At 35.6% G+C, this 17,954-nt stretch overlaps 1 protein-coding gene across 1 annotated transcript; it reads right to left on the bottom strand.

The window, feature by feature from the left end:
- Nucleotides 1–125: 125 nt before the first annotated feature.
- LOC120117552 (bidirectional sugar transporter SWEET17-like) lies at nt 126–1,949 on the bottom strand. Its single transcript, XM_039137815.1, has 5 exons — nt 1,844–1,949; nt 1,687–1,723; nt 1,369–1,579; nt 742–861; nt 126–525 (listed from the first exon to the last, which is right to left on the bottom strand). The coding sequence occupies exons 1-5, from the start codon at nt 1,875–1,877 to the stop codon at nt 343–345; spliced, it is 585 nt and encodes a 194-aa protein (XP_038993746.1). The 5' UTR covers nt 1,878–1,949; the 3' UTR covers nt 126–342.
- Between the last annotated feature and the right edge of the window lie 16,005 nt (nt 1,950–17,954).

Genomic DNA, 17,954 nt, shown 5'->3' with positions numbered 1-17,954 from the left:
TTACCGTACCAGCTGCCTGCAAATCCATGGAAGTATAAAATTATTCTTAAACTGATTGTATGGTGTTCTTCAAACCAAAAGCATGATAGTTTAACACGCCACATAAAAGAAAAGAGATTGGACCATTCAGATGTTCATTTCAAGTTTTTCAATAACTGTTGCCTCAAATAAAAGGTAAAATATCTCAAACATGATTCTAAATACGATACAAATATTAAAAAAATACATAAATATGATACCGATACACGAAATGAAAGATCTTATTGGTCGAATAGTCGAAAAACCCTCACGTTTTGCATCGTTTGGTTTTCTTAGTTATTTTCGATATGGAGCAAAATGAGATTAGGCCACAGCTCTGCTCTCATATTTGTGTAGCAATGGACCAGAGTGGTCCAGGAGATGCTCAGTTGGGCACCCCTCTTCCACCACATGATCTAACGTCTTCTTTGATTGCTTAGGTCTCCAATACATTGCATACAGCACCAACTGAGCTGTTCCAAAAACAAATCCACTTCCATTTGGTATCTACACCCAAAATCACATCTGTTAGTCTCGACATTATATATTCACGACAGATACGTAGAATCCAGTAATTTTTTCGTTTCTTTCTTTATTTATTATAATTTTATGGTAGTCAATTCTAATTATGTTATTTTACAGCAGTATTTTTACCAACAAATATTCAGGACAGATATGTAGAACCCAGTAAATAATAAAGGAGGATTGTGAATAAGAACTTACTCCGATAAACCAGTCTCGAGTAATCACAGCATAAACTGTCCAAGTTAATCCATTGATGAAGAGTATGAAAGATAAGAGGAAAGGCATGTACTCTACACTCTTTGTTGTCACCACTGTTTTCTGCACTTCACAGGTAACCATAACTAATACTAACAAATACAAGCATTATTGTCACCACTGAAAATTTTAAATAATTTAATTATTTTTTTATTTTCCTTTAATGATATAATTTCGGTATCTAAAATTTTATAATTTACTCCTAATATAAAATTCTCGTCCGTCCTTAATTACTGGAAACTTGGAATTGTAACACTATTACCATGATGAGAGAGGTGAAGCATAGGTAACAACACTAAAAAGTAAAGACAAGAAGCCTGCAATACTGATCTGCACTTCTCTATTACAAGACATCTGAGTTATCACAACGGTTGCTATTGGGAACACCACATCCAAAGTCCCAAAAAGTATGGCAGTTATGGCCTGAAATTTACATTTTCCCAACAAAATATTATAACAAAACTAGTTGGATTTTCGATTTTCGATTTTAGATTCAATCATTTAGGCTCCGTTTTCAATAAGGTTTTGAGTATTTAAAAAAACTATTTATAAAGTTAAATTAAAACTTACTCTCATTTTTGGAGGCGCAAATATTAGGAATATGATAACATATATGAGTTCGAGTAAAGCACCAAAGCCATTAACAGTGGCAACAAGAACACTGTTAGGCTTGACAACTCCATAATAAACCCACATGCATCCGTTTAATAGTTTCGCAACATACGGGAGACTATCGAATTCTTCGGTTGATCCAATTTGTATGATGTGCCAGAAAGTGTTCCTGAAAAACGACGACGACAATCAAATGATTCAAGAAACAAATTACACATGGTTCTTACAGGTTTAAGTGAATCATGATCTTTAAAACTGAAAATTTTCTCAGCTTACACTGGTGCAAGGTAAACCAGACCAGTGGTAATGTTACCTGGAAAAAAAACATGTCATAAGAAATCATTGATATTTTGCATGCGTGCAGCATTCATTCATTCTGGGATTTGTTCATCTTGATGAATCTAAAGATAAAAATAGAGTTATTTTGTATTACCTAGCAAACCAAAGATGGTGGCTAAAGTAAGCATTTTGATGCGAATTCAGATGCAAACGACAGAAAAAAGGGAAGAAGAAAAAAAAGAAAAGTCGTGGATCGGCAAATGGAATTGCAGATGAAAACATTGAATATATGTTAGATTGGTCTGGGGATATTTAATGCTAAGATACTGACTTTAGCCACTTGGTAGCAAAACAAATAATTGAAAATAGATGTGATAGAACACGAAATGGAATATACAATGGAGCAGTGAAAAAAACATAAAATAGTCTAGATATATGTTTGAAGATAATGATAATTATCATACATAAAAAAAGATGCTAAAATTTTACGTGAAAAACTTTTACTGATGTTAAAAATAGAAGAATATACGAGGAATTCTCATAAATAACTTGTCATGTAATCCTTATCATATAATCTCTCTATAAATCTTCTCAAAATAGATTTTCTAATTTCATTCAACATAAAATATAATAAACTACGTTTAGTACCTCAACTATCACTTTTGTTATGTTTTAGTCACCTAATTATTTTTTTCAAAATCATACCTAATGTTATGTTTTGGTTTTATTTTACTCACCCACTGTTAAAAAATTAACAAAATTGTTGACATTACATTATTTTTTTTTTGAATGATGATGTGATATTATCTTATGATGACCAAAATGAAACCAAAACTAAACATTAGATATGATTTAAAAAATAGTTGAGTTATCAAAACAAAATAAAAGTGATAATTAAGATACTAAACATGTATGTTATCATTTATAATTTCTTTAATCTTTAATTTGAATACAATCAAATTCGAGTAGTTCTAATAATCTCTCTAACTATATTAACGCCAAACTCAATATTGTATTATTGTATGAATACAATTTCTCTGCCCCCACTTTATGTCCTTATATATGTCACACCACTTATATTATGACACATGTATGAATGATATATTAGAAAATTAAAGAAGTTTATCATTTTCTTTATCTCCCTCTTGTCATTAATTTTTTTTATTTTTCTTACTAAAACAAAATCAACATTAGTTTGATAATATTTTTTAAAATTTCAGCAATATTCTGTTAATTTAAGTGAATTTAATTTATTTAATTTAATTTAATGAACCCTAAACCCTAAACCATGAACTCTAAACCTTAAATCCTAAAACCATAAAACTTGAATCCTAAATTCCTACAATCTTAAACCTTGAACCCTAAATCCTAAACCATAAATCAAAACCCTAAATTCAAACTTAAACCCTAAACCTTAAAATCAAAATGAAAAAATATAAATAGAATTAATTCAATTGAATTATTATAAATGATTTATTTTAAAAAAAATCAAGTTTAATAATACATAGAGAACAATTTAAAAAATAAATTAACAAAATATTATTGAAAATTTTAAAAAATAGTAACAAACTAATAGTAATTTAATAAGAAAGTAAAAAATTAAATGAAAAGAAGGAAATAAAGAAAATGATGAACTTATAACTAATACACATGTCATAACATAAGTGGCGGGGACATATATATAGAGACATAAAATGGGGCAGAGGAATTCTATTCATCATTGTATATCTAATTAATAGTAGTGTCCACGAACAAACTATCCGCTCGACCAACCTCGTTTAATAGACCTAATCATGTTTTTACAGCAACAAATTTACCATATTCATCTCAAATAATAGCTGCAAGGCCCGCTATATTACAAAACCTGCACCAACTTTTTAAGTTATAGAAGGTCTGCATGTGGCATTCTCCATCTACCCATTAGTGGGACACTGGCAAAAGCAATAAAACGCAGTGGGCGGCGAGCCAAAGCCATTGAGGGATGAACTAAAAATTCGGACCAACATTTTCCTGACAAAACTTGTTTCTCCACATCGGCATCTGTATAAGACAATCAAAGCAGTGGTTAGCAAAAACACATTGTACATTTGGACACAAATGCCGAAACATACGGAGAGCGTCTTCAAGGGGATGAGAATGACCACAAATAGTGTGTAGATGAATACCACCACAAAAGCCAATGTCATGGCATTCATTAATCCAAAATCAAATATCCGATTCACCCACCTCGGACCGAACCAACCCTTCATTCCAAGTCCGAGTTGTCCAATCAATGAAGTTGACAATAATAATTAGGAAGGATAGACCGAAGGAGAACGAATGGATGCATTCATCCCTCTAAAATATCAAATTATCTTTTTTTTATAATTTATTTTTATTCTCTAGAATTTTATAAGTTGACATACCCTTAAAACTTTAGAAATTTATCCTATAACATAAAATTCTATGTCCGTCTTCGATAGCTAGAGACAATCTAAATATTTAATTTTGATAGTCACTGATCAAATTCCATCTTATCAGTGAAGATACTAATTTTTTACCCATTTTACTTATTTATTTATTATAATAATTATTATTATTATTATTATAAAAAAAATAATTACAGGCCCAATGAAAACTGTACCGGCCCAGTTACAGACAACCAGTTGGCCCAAACCAAATGGAAACCCTAAAACATTTAGGGTTTCAGTTAGGGTTTTCTAACCCTAGCCTCGTGCGTCACCGCCTCAATCTCAGTCGTTGGATCTGAGAGATCAAACGGCCCACACTCATCCAGCACAAACCCTAGGGTGATGATACCCTAGGGCCACGCGGCCGCCGCAACTACTTCCACCATCTCCACCGCTGCCACGTCTCGTCGGAAGCTTCCAGAAGAGCCACTCCAGCCGCACACGTTGCCCTCAACGGTGAGTCACCACAAGAAGTCCGGTGACTCACCAGACTCCACTCTTTTACCCGATCCGAGACAAGTGCCGGTGATGGCTATAAAGCCACCACCGAACCTGCGAAGAAAGAAGACACCCCAACAGCCACAGAGAAACAAAACCGAGAGCAAAGATACAAAAATAGAGACCAACTCACAACAACCAGCAACCACAAACCCAAAAATAAGCAAGGAGAAGACGGAGAGATACTTACTGCAACATCACCGAAGCCTTCACACGTCATCGGAAACCTTCGAAAACCGAAGGTATTTTTGTAGATTTGCTCTGATCGGGAATGTTTTAAGGGAAACGGTCATCGGAACCATCAATAGGATGGTCCGATCTATATTTAGGTGTAAAAAATTTTTTTCCAACCACCGGATGCGGTGGCCGGCGGCGGGGTTAACGCCGGCGAACGGATGCCGGCCGGTGCTTCTCTCTGTTTTAGTGAGAAGCGAGAGAGTTTTTAAAACTCTCTCAAAGAAGAGAGAGAGAGGGAATAGGAGAAATGAGAGCTGGCCCTTCGGGCTAGCTGGTTAAGGGCTTATATAGCCCCTCCCCAAACGACGTCGTTTTGGGGAGGGATCTGCCTGTAATTAACTAAAGGTTAAACCCTTTCCGCAGCCATCCTAATTTGTAATTCTTACATTTTAGTCACTAAATCAATTTATAATCCTTTTAATTCGGTTCTTTAATTTTAATTTTAATTATTTTAGTCCTTTATATTAAAATAATATATTTAGGATAAATATCATATTTAGTCCTTTAATTTTAATAATTGATATTTTAATCTCGAGTACATTTTTTAATTTATTTTAATCTGATATATGAATTATTATATAATTTTATTTTAGTCACCAAATTAATAAATAAGGAGAAATAACATGTTTAATCCCTATAATTTCAAATAATTAATTATGAATTAGGTATTTAATTTTATTAGATTATAATTTAGTCACTAATTTTAAATATTTTCATTTATTATAAAGTTTTATTGCTTTTAAATATATAGTTCTAATTGTATTTTTATTATTGTTTATTTATGTTTTAATTTTACTTGTTTATATATTTAAATATTATTTTTATTATTATTATATAGTCATATAAATATATATATAATAAATAATAATTTATATATATATTTTTTACATAAATTATTTTTATCATATTTTAATATTTATTTATTTTTCAATATCGAAGAGAATGGCAGTCTTAATACAACTGGATGTCTTATTCTGGTATTTTAAAATTAAATATTATAAAAAATTATAATTTTATTTTTATTTAAATTATTATATTGTTAATATTTATTAATATCGAAGAAAAGAGCTGTCTTAAGGAACCTAGAAGTCCTTTTCTGATATTTCTAAATAAATAAATATTTTATTTATAAATATATATAAATTAATATTTTTTTTCTTCTCATAATTATAATTTTGAAATAATAGGATTATAAATTAAATATATTTTGAATTTTAAATTTCTAATAATAGAGACAATTCTAATTAAAAAGTACCAAATTTGGGCGTTGTAGGGGTGCTAATCCTTCCCTAAACGTAACCGACCACGAATCCCTTTTATTATTAAAAGAACGAATTTTTGGTTAAAACGCAGATCAGTTTATCTTTTAATCGATGTTTTCTTAAAAACTCTTTTAAAAGATGATTTTTAGGTATTCGACCTACCTAACCCAAAAGGCCGATGGCGACTCCCAAAATATTTTTTTTTAAAAATCAAAATCATTAATTTATTCACATCACTTTTCCCGCCAAGTAAAAATTCGTGCCCGGACGAAAACCGGTTACGACAGCTTGGCGACTCCGCTGGAGAACGTCAAACTTTTAAAATCAATTATAAATTGTCTCTATTAATTATAAATTAAAAATTCTTATATTTAATTTATAATTCTTTCTTTTCAAATTTTTTATATACTTTATATTATTTATATTTCATTTTACTTGCAAGTATTTTATTTCATTATTTATTTTTCTGTCAAAGGTTTGAACATTTCTCCTCACACACAACACTTGCATTGCATAACATAAAGCTCTATAATTGAGTTTGTCCCTTTTAAGTGAAAGTGAAAGCGACGTCTTCGTGAGAATTTATTCTCCGTGTCAGACCTAGCAAGTAACTTTCGGGGTTCATATACTCTATGTCTTCGTGAGAATTTATTCTCCGTGTCAGGCATAGAGAAGTGTATCCCCTTGAATTGAACTCGATCCATTTTAGTCTGTGATGGACTAGGATTGAGGGTTAACAGCCCAAGGGGGCACTAACAAGGACAATTCGGGTACCTTTATTCTTAGATTCTGAAATCCTACATATAATAAACCCTAGAAACTCTTCCGATCTGAAGCCATGCCGAAATATTGTCCAAAATAGGTGTACATACAGGAGAAATGAATTCTAACTTTCCCTTTAGTTTATTTATTTTCTTACTGATTAAATTTCATGTGAATTTAATTTTTTTTAATATGAAGAAAGTATGTTTAAATAAGGATATTTAGGTAGATATTATTAAATTTTTTATTATGTAAACTAATTCATTTCTTTTTGTGTGTTCTTTATTTTTTCTATTTGCATAGCATCATACAGGATAAAAGGCATTGATCATCGTGTTAATTGTCTCATTGGAAAACCTTCATTCATGGATAAAAAGTGTTCAAATCAAATAGTTCTAAACTCAGAAGTAAGACAGTGGGCTGAGGACTTACAAAGACAATGAGGAGACAGTCTGCAAGATGACTATGTATCTGACTTAGCATGTTATGCTCCAATTTCGCTAAAAAGAAATGACATGCAAGATTTGCGAAGCATTTGGGAAAGCTGGGATTCAAACAAAAAGTTGCAGTTTTATCAGACTTACGGAGACATTTCATATTTGCTCTATGTCGAAGTTGATGATGACTTACTTCGAGCCCTAATTCAATTCTGGAATCCAGGGTACAATTGATTTACTCTCAATAAAGAGGACTTGGTCCCTACTATTGAAGAGTACATAACTTTGCTACATATAGAAGAGGCTTTGGAGAATCGAATTTATTCAAAGTCAATTAAAACTCAACCTTTTCGAGTTAAATTAGCAAAGATTGCTGGAGTACGAGAAGAATGGGTGGCATCCCGTACAAAACAAAAGGACGAAAGCAAAGGCATTGCTTGGACCAACATTAAAGAACTTATTCAGAGTCATCTAGACACTAAAGTACGATTCGATCTCTTTGCTCTGGGTATGTATGGTATGATCATCTTCCCAAAAGTATTGGGATATATTGAAGCTGCAGTAGTAGATTTGTTTGAGCAGCTACCAAAAAAGATTAATCTTGCTTCTGCAATTCTAGCAGAGACTTTCAGATCGTTAAATGCTTGTAGAAAGCTAGGAGGTGGACGATTCTCAGGGTGTACCCAATTGTTATATGTTTGGATCCGTAGCCATTTCTGGATGACCGAAAAGGTTTCATACCGGCGCTTTAATACGGATTACTCACCATTAAAAGAATTTCTGGAGCAAGAATGGCCGAAAGAAATTAAGAAAGATATGTGGATTAATGCCTTTTGAAATCTGCAAAACAATGATATTGTTTGGAGAGCCCCATGGCAAATCCAAAGGGAATTCTTTTATAAATATGGTGATTACAACTGGATAATGCTGCTCGGATTGCGGGGAGGAATTGAATATGCACCACTTATGGTCATAAGACAGTATGAAGGTCGTCAATTTGTACATGTCACTGCTGGATTACATTCATCTGAGTTCGCATTCCACAACAAAAATTAAAAGAATATCATGGAAGCCTTTACAGCTTGGAAAACAACTTTTTGTATCCGAGCTAAAGCAACAAAAGAAATGCTAACTCCTGATTATGAGGAATGGAGAGCTGTCAGGAAAAATGAAAATATTCCTCTACCAGACCAAACTAAGGATATCTCTATGGAAGATCGCATTAAGGTGGTTCCATCAGAGATTGAAATCCTGAGAGCTGAGAGAGAAGATTGGTCAAGAGAATTAGAGCAAATGAGACGAGATAAAGCTATGTTGGGTGTTGACATTGACTTTCATTCATCACAATGTGCAATGTTGAGAGAAAACAAAGAAAAAGTTGATGGTGAATTCAGAGCATTAAAGAAAAATTACCAGAAGTTATATAAATCCCGGAAAACATCAGGACCAAGCCGATCAACAGTACAGATGACCAGAGAATTGAACATCGAGAAAAGTCCAGTTGAAGATCTGAAAGGAAAGAATAGTCGTCTACTCAAAAGCCTTGAGAAAGGAAAGCAAAAAATGGAAGATTTTGAGGTTGACAGAAGAGAGCGAATTATAAAACACAAAGCTGAACATCGCGAGATCATGAATGAAATGCAAAGAGAAAGGGATCGAGCCAAAGATTTAGAAGAGATGAAGAGTGATATTCTTGATAAATTTGAGGGTGAGAGAAATATCATGTTCAAGGGATTTGAATCTGAAATGAACCAGCTGATTGCCGAACTTGAAGTCAGAGGCAAAAAGATTGAAGAGTTTAATATTGAAAAAGAAAAATGGGAGCTGGAAAGAAAGAATTTCAACACCAAACTTGAGGTAGAGCAAGAAGTGGCTAGCAATTGGATGCAAAGATGCAGAAACAAGAATGTTCAAATCCAGAAGCTTAATCAAAGAACGCAAGAAGCACGAACAAAACTTGAAGAAGATCTGGATCAGTCTAGAAACAAAAACTCATAGTTTAACACTTACATTTTGCAACTTGAAGAGTCATTATTTCAAGAAAAGGTTCGTCTAGGACCTAGTGATCTCAAAGAAAGTAATGAGGAAAGTGCTTCACTACGAAGACTGTAACACCCCCAACCCATACCCGACCCGGATATGAGTCAGAGATACTACATTGACTTTAAAACACAACTCTTAATAAATAATAGTAAAATATTGGGACTTGTATTAAGAAAATACAATAATATACATACTGTAATATAAGTTTACAAAAATATTCAGAGCATACACAACTTAACTCTTTAATTACATGCCAACTGCTATTTACATAACAAAATAACCTACTGATAAGTTGCTTCTGATCTGATGGTTGCAGGAGTAATACTGTCAAGCTGCTTCACCTGTCTCGTCTACTATCCTCGAATCCTACGTGTGAAACACTCACACGCTAAGTCATCGACTTAGTGAGGCAATAATAATAACAAGGCAATGTATTGTAATGAAAATGTCAGGATCATATGAGATGAGATGCAAACATGTAACTAATCAATGTAGTATACTTCATCAATATCCATACCTGTAAGCGTATGACTGTAACATTCATTATTCAGTATTAATAAGTTTATTGGCCCATGATAGCATATTGAGAACCTAAGGTATTTGAGTAATGTGAGGTTGTGCACTATGCTATCACCACAGCTCGTATAAATGCACCGAAGTGCCCGTAGAATTGCACCGAAGTGCCCGTAGAATTATGTCCATAAGGACCACGTAGAATTCTTTAAGAACCATATACATATACTATGGATCAAGTATGTCTTTCAAGACTTCACACAGGTTCCAAAGGATATACATATGTCCTAAAGAACCGAGTATACCCTCTACCCTTGGCATGCCAACTATACCTATAGTTCTCATCTACATAACATGGGCTTATACATTTCCCGTAGTTCATATCGCGTAGACATAGTATTTCCATACCTTTAACACATAGGCATATAACTTTTCTGCATATTCATATCATGTAATACATATAATACAATTCATGTCATGTATCATAATATGGAATGTAATCATATATCAAAATATGGAATCTAGACTTATCACAAGTCTAGAACTGATATACTACTATATTCATGCTATGCATATGCACTCACCTATACTTCTTTGCCTTTTCCTCGATCGATTCTACTTGTAGATTGTTCCCGAACTCGAGTAAGCTCGGTATCTACATAAACATAATTTTTAAGATGATCATCAGATGTCTATGTCTTGCAATTAAGCTTTAATAGCTTACTAATTTAAAGAATTTATAGCTTAGTCTTGCTTTCTTTTCTTTCTTCTTCTTTTTCTCATGGGGGAATCGGTTCCCCCCTGGGGGTATCGATTCCCTCAAGCAATCTGGAATTTCATATACGATGAGGGGGTATCGGTTCCCCCCTGGGGTACCGATTCCCCTCTAGCATTCTGGAAATCATTCGTTGAAGGGGTATCGGTTCCCTTGAATGGGTACCGATTCCCCTAACCCAGAAATCCTATTTTAGCCCCGAAAATCATCTAATTTCAACTCAAACATACATATCTCAATCCCTTTACTACTCTTAGCTCTCATACACTTAACTTAACCTAATTATTATCCATTAAATACCTCTAAAACTTAGAAATCTAATTCTCCATGTGGCATTTAAGAATCCAACTCCAATTCCAATATGTTCTAATTTGAATTCTAACCCCTCATACTTCTTAATTAGCTTATTGACAAGTCAAAATTCTGATTCAAACATCAAAAACTCATCCATATCAAAATCTCACTAAAAACTCATTTTCCAAATCATTCTCTAAATTACTTATTTGTTGTTTAATGTCATATAAGGTTTCCTTTATCTTATATAACATACCAACTTTCATTTCCAATCTTAACAATCCAAGAAACTACCAAGTTCAGTTTCTTACCTATAATTGCAAGCCCACGGTTGGAGGAGGAAGAGGAGAAAGTAAGGAAGAATGAAGAAGAAATGGGAGGTTCTGGAACCTAAAATCACACGTGGGTATCATATATACCCCATAACATTTATTTTAATTAAAATTTCCTTACCAATGACCATTTGGTCCTCACCTTAATCTCATATTTACCAACCTTATTTTTAAACTATATAATTGTTCTACTTTAATCACCAATGTTGAAACTTTGCAAATTAATCACTAACCCGGCATGGAGGATGTTAAATCTCTCCCCCTTAAGAAAATTCGTCCTCGAATTTTCATTGCCGAACAAATGAGGGTATTGATGTCGCATATCCTCTTCACGCTCCCACGTTGCTTCTTCTACTCTGTGATTTCTCACAACACTTTGACCAAAGGAATGGTCTTGTTCCTCAATTGCTTAACTTCATGGGCTAAAATTTGAATCGGTTCTTCCTCATAAGTCAAGTCAGGACGAACCTCAATCTCTTCTGGTGTCACGATATGAGAAGGGTCAGATCTATATCTCGAAGCATTGAAACGTGAAAAACATCATGTATCTTTTCCATCTCAGGTGGTAAAATTAGCTGATATGCTACTGGTCCTACTCTCTTTACAATCTCATATGGTCCAATAAACCGAGGACTCAATTTTCCTTTCCGACCAAATCTCAACACCTTCTTCCATGGAGACACTTTTAAAACACCTTATCTCCAACTTGAAATTCAATTTCTTTCCTTTTAAGATCCGAATAGGACTTTTGCCGATCAGAGGCCACTTTGAGGTTATGCTGAATTTCTCGAACTTTCTGTTCCACATCTTGAATTAAATCCGGACCCAGAACACTTCGGTCTTTGAGTTCATACCAATTTAATGGAGTACGACATTTTCTTCCATATAATGCTTCATAGGGGGCCATCTTTATACTAGACTGATAACTATTGTTGTAAGCGAACTCTGCCAGCGGTAAATACTTTTCCCATGATCCTTTAAATTCCATTACGCACGCTCTCAACATATCTTCCAATATCTGAATAGTTCTCTCTGATTGCCCATCAGTCTGAGGATGAAAAGCCGTACTAAAGTTTAAACGAGTCCCCAACACTCCATGCAAAGATTTCCAGAATCTAGAAGTGAATCGAGGGTCCCGATCAGAGACTATGGAAACAGGTACTCCATGCAATCTAATAACTTCTCTAATATAACTCTGCATACTTTTCCATAGAGAAATCGTTCTAACAGGGAGGAAATGCGCTGATTTAGTTAATCTATCAACAATAACCCATTGATTCTCTTTGTTCGGGGTCAAGGGTAACCCCGTAACAAAATCCATGTAACATTTCTCATTTCCATTGAGGAATAAACAGCGGTTGCAATAATCCTGAGGGAACTTGATGCTCGGCTTTGACTTGCTGACAAATCAAACACTTAGACACAATTTCGGTGATGCTTCGCTTCATCCCTGACCACCAAAATCGATCCTTCAAATCCATATACATCTTGGTTCCACCCGGGTGCATCGTTAACGGACTGCAATGAGCCTCTGTTAATATTTCCTTCTTCAAGTCGTCATTGTCGGGTATTACAATTCTTCCTTTACAATAAAGATTTCCATCTGACTTAATCTCAAAGTCTTTAATCTCTTTGTTTTTATTGCTCAATTCTTTTCAAACACATTTCATTTACCTTGCAATTCTCCTATTCGTTCCAACCATGTTGGTCTAAGGGTTAATTCTGCACAAAGACCACCGTCTCCCGTTAAAGATAATCTTGCATCCATAGCTCGTAAAGCTGCAAACGTCTTTCTACTCAGAGCATCTGCTACCACATTAGCCTTTCCGGGATGATAGTCAATTATCACATCGTAATCCTTTAAGAACTCTACCCATCTACGTTGCCTCAAATTCAATTTTTTTGAGTCATCAGGTACTTCAGGCTCTTATGATCCGTATATAAGTAACAACGCTCCCCATAAAGATAATGACGCCAAATCCTGAGAGCGAATACTACAGCAGCCATTTCTAGATCAGTGTGGGGTAATTCCTTTCATGTGTTTTCAACTGTCTCGATGCGTACGCTACCACTTTTCCTTCTTGCATTAGTACACACCCCAACCGTTATGGGATGCGTCACGGTATACTACAAAATTCTTGCCAGATTCGGTTGAACCAATATCGGAGTTTCCGTCAGAATTCTCTTTAAAGCTTCGAAACTTTCTTGAATTCAGAAATCCAAACAATGGTACGTTCTTTCTCATTAGCTTGTAGAGGCAGCACAATCATAAAATTCTTAACGAATCTTCGATAATACGGCAAGTCCAAGAAAACTCGAACTTCAGACACATTCTTAGGAACTTCCCAATCCATTATAGCTTTTAACTTTCTGAGGGTCTACTCTAATCCCAACTGCCGAGATCACATGCCCCAGGAAAATTACTTCCCTTAACCAGAACTCACATTTGGACAATTTGGCATACAACTTTTTATCTTTTAAAATTTGCAAGACGATCCTCAGATGTGTGCTATGCTCTTCATGGGATTTCGAGTACACCAGTATCACAATAAAGACAACAACAAAATGGTCCAAGTAGGGCTGAAAATCCTGTCTAAGATCCATGAAAGTAGCAGGTGCATTCGTTACTCCGAATGGCATTACGATGAATTCATAATGACATATCTCGTTCTGAAAGCTGTCTTCGGAGTATCTTTTCCTGGATCTTCAATTGATGATAACCCGAAACGTAAATCAATCTTTGAAAATACCGAAGCTCCTTTTAGTTGATCAAACAAGTCATCAATGCGCGGAAGGGGATACTTGTTCTTGATGGTCCTTCTTTTTAACAAATAACACCGGAGCTCCCCAAGGCGATACACTTGGTTGGATAAATCCCTTCTCTAGCAATTCTTGTAATTGATTCTTTAACTTGCAATTCTTTCGGAGCCATTCGATAAGGTGCCATTGCAATCGGAGCTGTTCCCGGCATTATTTCTATTTGGAATTCTACCTCTCTATCCGGAGGTAATCCTGGCAATTCAGCAGGAAAAACATCAGGAAACTCTCGAACTATTGGAATTTCCTCTAACCTTTCTCTTGAGCTCTTGAATCAATCACATTTGCCAGAAAACCCTGACATCCTTGTAGCAATAATTTCTTGGCAGACATCACTGATATTACATTCGCTAACGGATTAAACTTTTCACTGTTCACACTTATCTCTATTCCGTCTGGACTTTTCAGAGTTACCTTTTTCAATCTGCAACTAACATCTCCATAATACCGGAACAACCATCCATTCCCAGAATCACTTCAAACTCGTCAAAGGGTAATTCCATCAGATTAGCAGGGAATTCAATTCCCTGAATCTTTATGGGACACCCCTTACAAACTTTATTCACCCGGGCACTCTGGCCTAACGGAGTTGTTACTATATTCTCATTACTCGTAGCTTCTAAGGGAATCCCCAACTCCTTTACTAACTTACTTGTAATATAAGAATAATTAGAACCCGGATCAATCAGTACCAGTACTAATTTATCATACAACTGAAAAGTACCTGCTATAATATCAGGGTCATCACGGTCTTCACTTGTCTTTAGGTTGTACACTCGAGCAGTGGATCGAACTTCAGGTTGAGCAGAGAATTCAGACGGGTTCCTTCCTCTGCCTCTTCCTCGTCCCCTTTGTGAGAAAGAACCAGCTCTTCCAGATGGTGCCGGCTCACCAACAATCAAGGGACAATCCCGGACAAAATGTCCGGCATCCGCATCGAAAACAAGTCCCAGCTGCCATACGACAATCCCCATAATGGTTTTTCCCGCAGTGCTCACAATGTTTCCTTTGACCCGGAGTAGATCTCCCAACACCAGATTCCACTGACTGCGTCTGTCTAGGTCTTGCCTGACTTGCTCCCCTAGCAGACGATGCAAACTGATTCTGATCTAGCTTGTGATCGAAATCCGAGTCTCTTCCCCTTTTGTTGGTGTTGAACCAGAATAAGTAGTCGTCCTCTTTGATGTCTGAACTCTCGAGTCCCCAAATCTTTCATTCTGAGCCCTTTCAAGAGCTTTTGCACGATTGATCACCTCCTGGAACGAGGACAGGTTTAATACTATCAACATTTCTTTAAGTCTAGGGCGCAAGCCCTCCACGAACCACTCGCAAGCATCTTTTTCAGTAGGCACAAGCTCAGCTGCAAACCTGCTCAGCTTATTAAACTCACATTCGTACTCATACACAGAGCGGCTCATCTGCTTCAAATTCATAAATTCCTGCTTCATTTGTCGGATAAACTGATCTCCAATATACTTGTTTTTAAATTCTTCTAAAAACAAAGACCAAGTCAACCGTCGGTTGACATCCTCATGGTGACATTCGTCCACCATATCCTCGCCTGACCCCTTAATAAAGACACAGCTCCATCTAATTTCTCCACTTCGGAACAGTGGAGACCATCTAACATGATTTTCAAATCATTCAACCAAAGATCCGCTGACACCGGACCTTCCTCAGCTTCTCCCTTAAATTCGGGAGCTCCTAAACTTCTCAACTCTTTTGCTACATTAATTCTTGGAGTTAGTGGAGCAGGAGGTTGAAGACGCGTCAGAATAGCGTCTAACGTTCTGAAGAACGTATCTTGATCTTGCACAGGCACTCCTTGAGATGCCTGTTCTTCACCTGGCCAGGGCAGGTGAATTACTGCTTTCAGCATGCCTATCTTCTCCCGCTTCACTTCGGGAGCTATTATGTCCGGACATCTAATAAGAATAACCACATTATCCTATAGCAAACAGCATACTCATACTATACCAGATCAGAAGTTCTCACTATTTGTTGGCATGTATTCCATTTAAAGACTCCATAGACTCTGGTTTATGACTAGAATCGGCTAAACCATAGCTCTGATACCATTAAATGTAACACCCCCACCCATACCCGACCCGGATATGAGTCAGAGATACTACATTGACTTTAAAACACAACTCTTAATAAATAATAGTAAAATATTGGGACTTGTATTAAGAAATACAATAATATACATACTGTAATATAAGTTTACAAAAATATTCAGAGCATACACAACTTAAACTCTTTAATTACATGCCAACTGCTATTTACATAACAAAATAACCTACTGATAAGTTGCTTCTGATCTGATGGTTGCAGGAGTAATACTGTCAAGCTGCTTCACCTGTCTCGTCTACTATCCTCGATCCTACGTGTGAAACACTCACACGCTAAGTCATCGACTTAGTGAGGCAATAATAATAACAAGGCAATGTATTGTAATGAAAATGTCAGGATCATATGAGATGAGATGCAAACATGTAACTAATCAATGTAGTACTTCATCAATATCCATACCTGTAAGCGTATGACTGTAACATTCATTATTCAGTATTAATAAGTTTATTGGCCCATGATAGCATATTGAGAACCTAAGGTATTTGAGTAATGTGAGGTTGTGCACTATGCTGTCACCACAGCTCGTATAAATGCACCGAAGTGCCCGTAGAATTGCACCGAAGTGCCCGAATTGCACCGAAGTGCCCGTAGAATTATGTCCATAAGGACCCACGTAGAATTCTTTAAGAACCATATACATATACTATGGATCAAGTATGTCTTTCAAGACTTCACACAGGTTCCAAAGGATATACATATGTCCTAAAGAACCGAGTATACCCTCTCGTAGAATTGCACCGAAGTGCCCGTAGAATTGCACCGAAGTGCCCGAATTATGTCCATAAGGACCACGTAGAATTCTTTAAGAACCATATACATATACTATGGATCAAGTATGTGTCTTTCAAGACTTCACACAGGTTTCCAAAGGATATACATATGTCCTAAAGAACCGAGTATAACCCTCTACCCTGGCATGCCAACTATACCTATATTCTCATCTACATACATGGGCTTATACATTTCCCGTAGTTCATATCGCGAGACATAGTATTTCCATACCTTTAACACATAGGCATATAACTTTTCTGCATATTCATCATGTAATACATATAATACAATTCATGTCATGTATCATAATATGGAATGTAATCATATATCAAATATGGAATCTAGACTTATCACAAGTCTAGAACTGAATATACTACTATATTCATGCATATGCACTCACCTATACTTCTTTGCCTTTTCCCCTCGATCGATTCTACTTGTAGATTGTTCCCGAACTCGAGTAGCTCGGTATCTACATAAACATAATTTTTAAGATGATCATCAGATGTCTATTCTTGCAATTAAGCTTTAATAGCTTACTAATTTAAAGAATTTATAGCTTAGTCTTGCTTTCTTTTCTTTCTTCTTCTTTTCTCATGGGGGAATCGGTTCCCCCCCCTGGGGTATCGATCGATTCCCCTCAAGCAATCTGGAATTTCATATACGATGAGGGGTATCGTTCCCCCCCCTGGGGGTACCGATTCCCCTCTAGCATTCTGGAAATCATATTCGTTGAAGGGTATCGGTTCCCCTTGAAATGGTACCGATTCCCCTAACCCAGAAATCCTATTTAGCCCGAAAATCATCTAATTTCAACTCAAACATACATATCTCAATCCCTTACTACTCTTAGCTCTCATACACTTACTTAACCTAATTATTATCCATTAAATACTCTAAAACTTAGAAATCTTCCCATGTGGCATTAAGAATCCAACTCC

This window comes from Hibiscus syriacus, unplaced genomic scaffold, assembly GCF_006381635.1.
Source record: "Hibiscus syriacus cultivar Baekdansim isolate YM2019G1 unplaced genomic scaffold, ASM638163v2 tig00110321_pilon, whole genome shotgun sequence".
NCBI lineage: Eukaryota > Viridiplantae > Streptophyta > Magnoliopsida > Malvales > Malvaceae > Hibiscus > Hibiscus syriacus.
The sequence above is the reverse complement of the archived record's forward strand: the minus strand, read 5'-3'. Positions and strand labels throughout refer to the sequence as shown.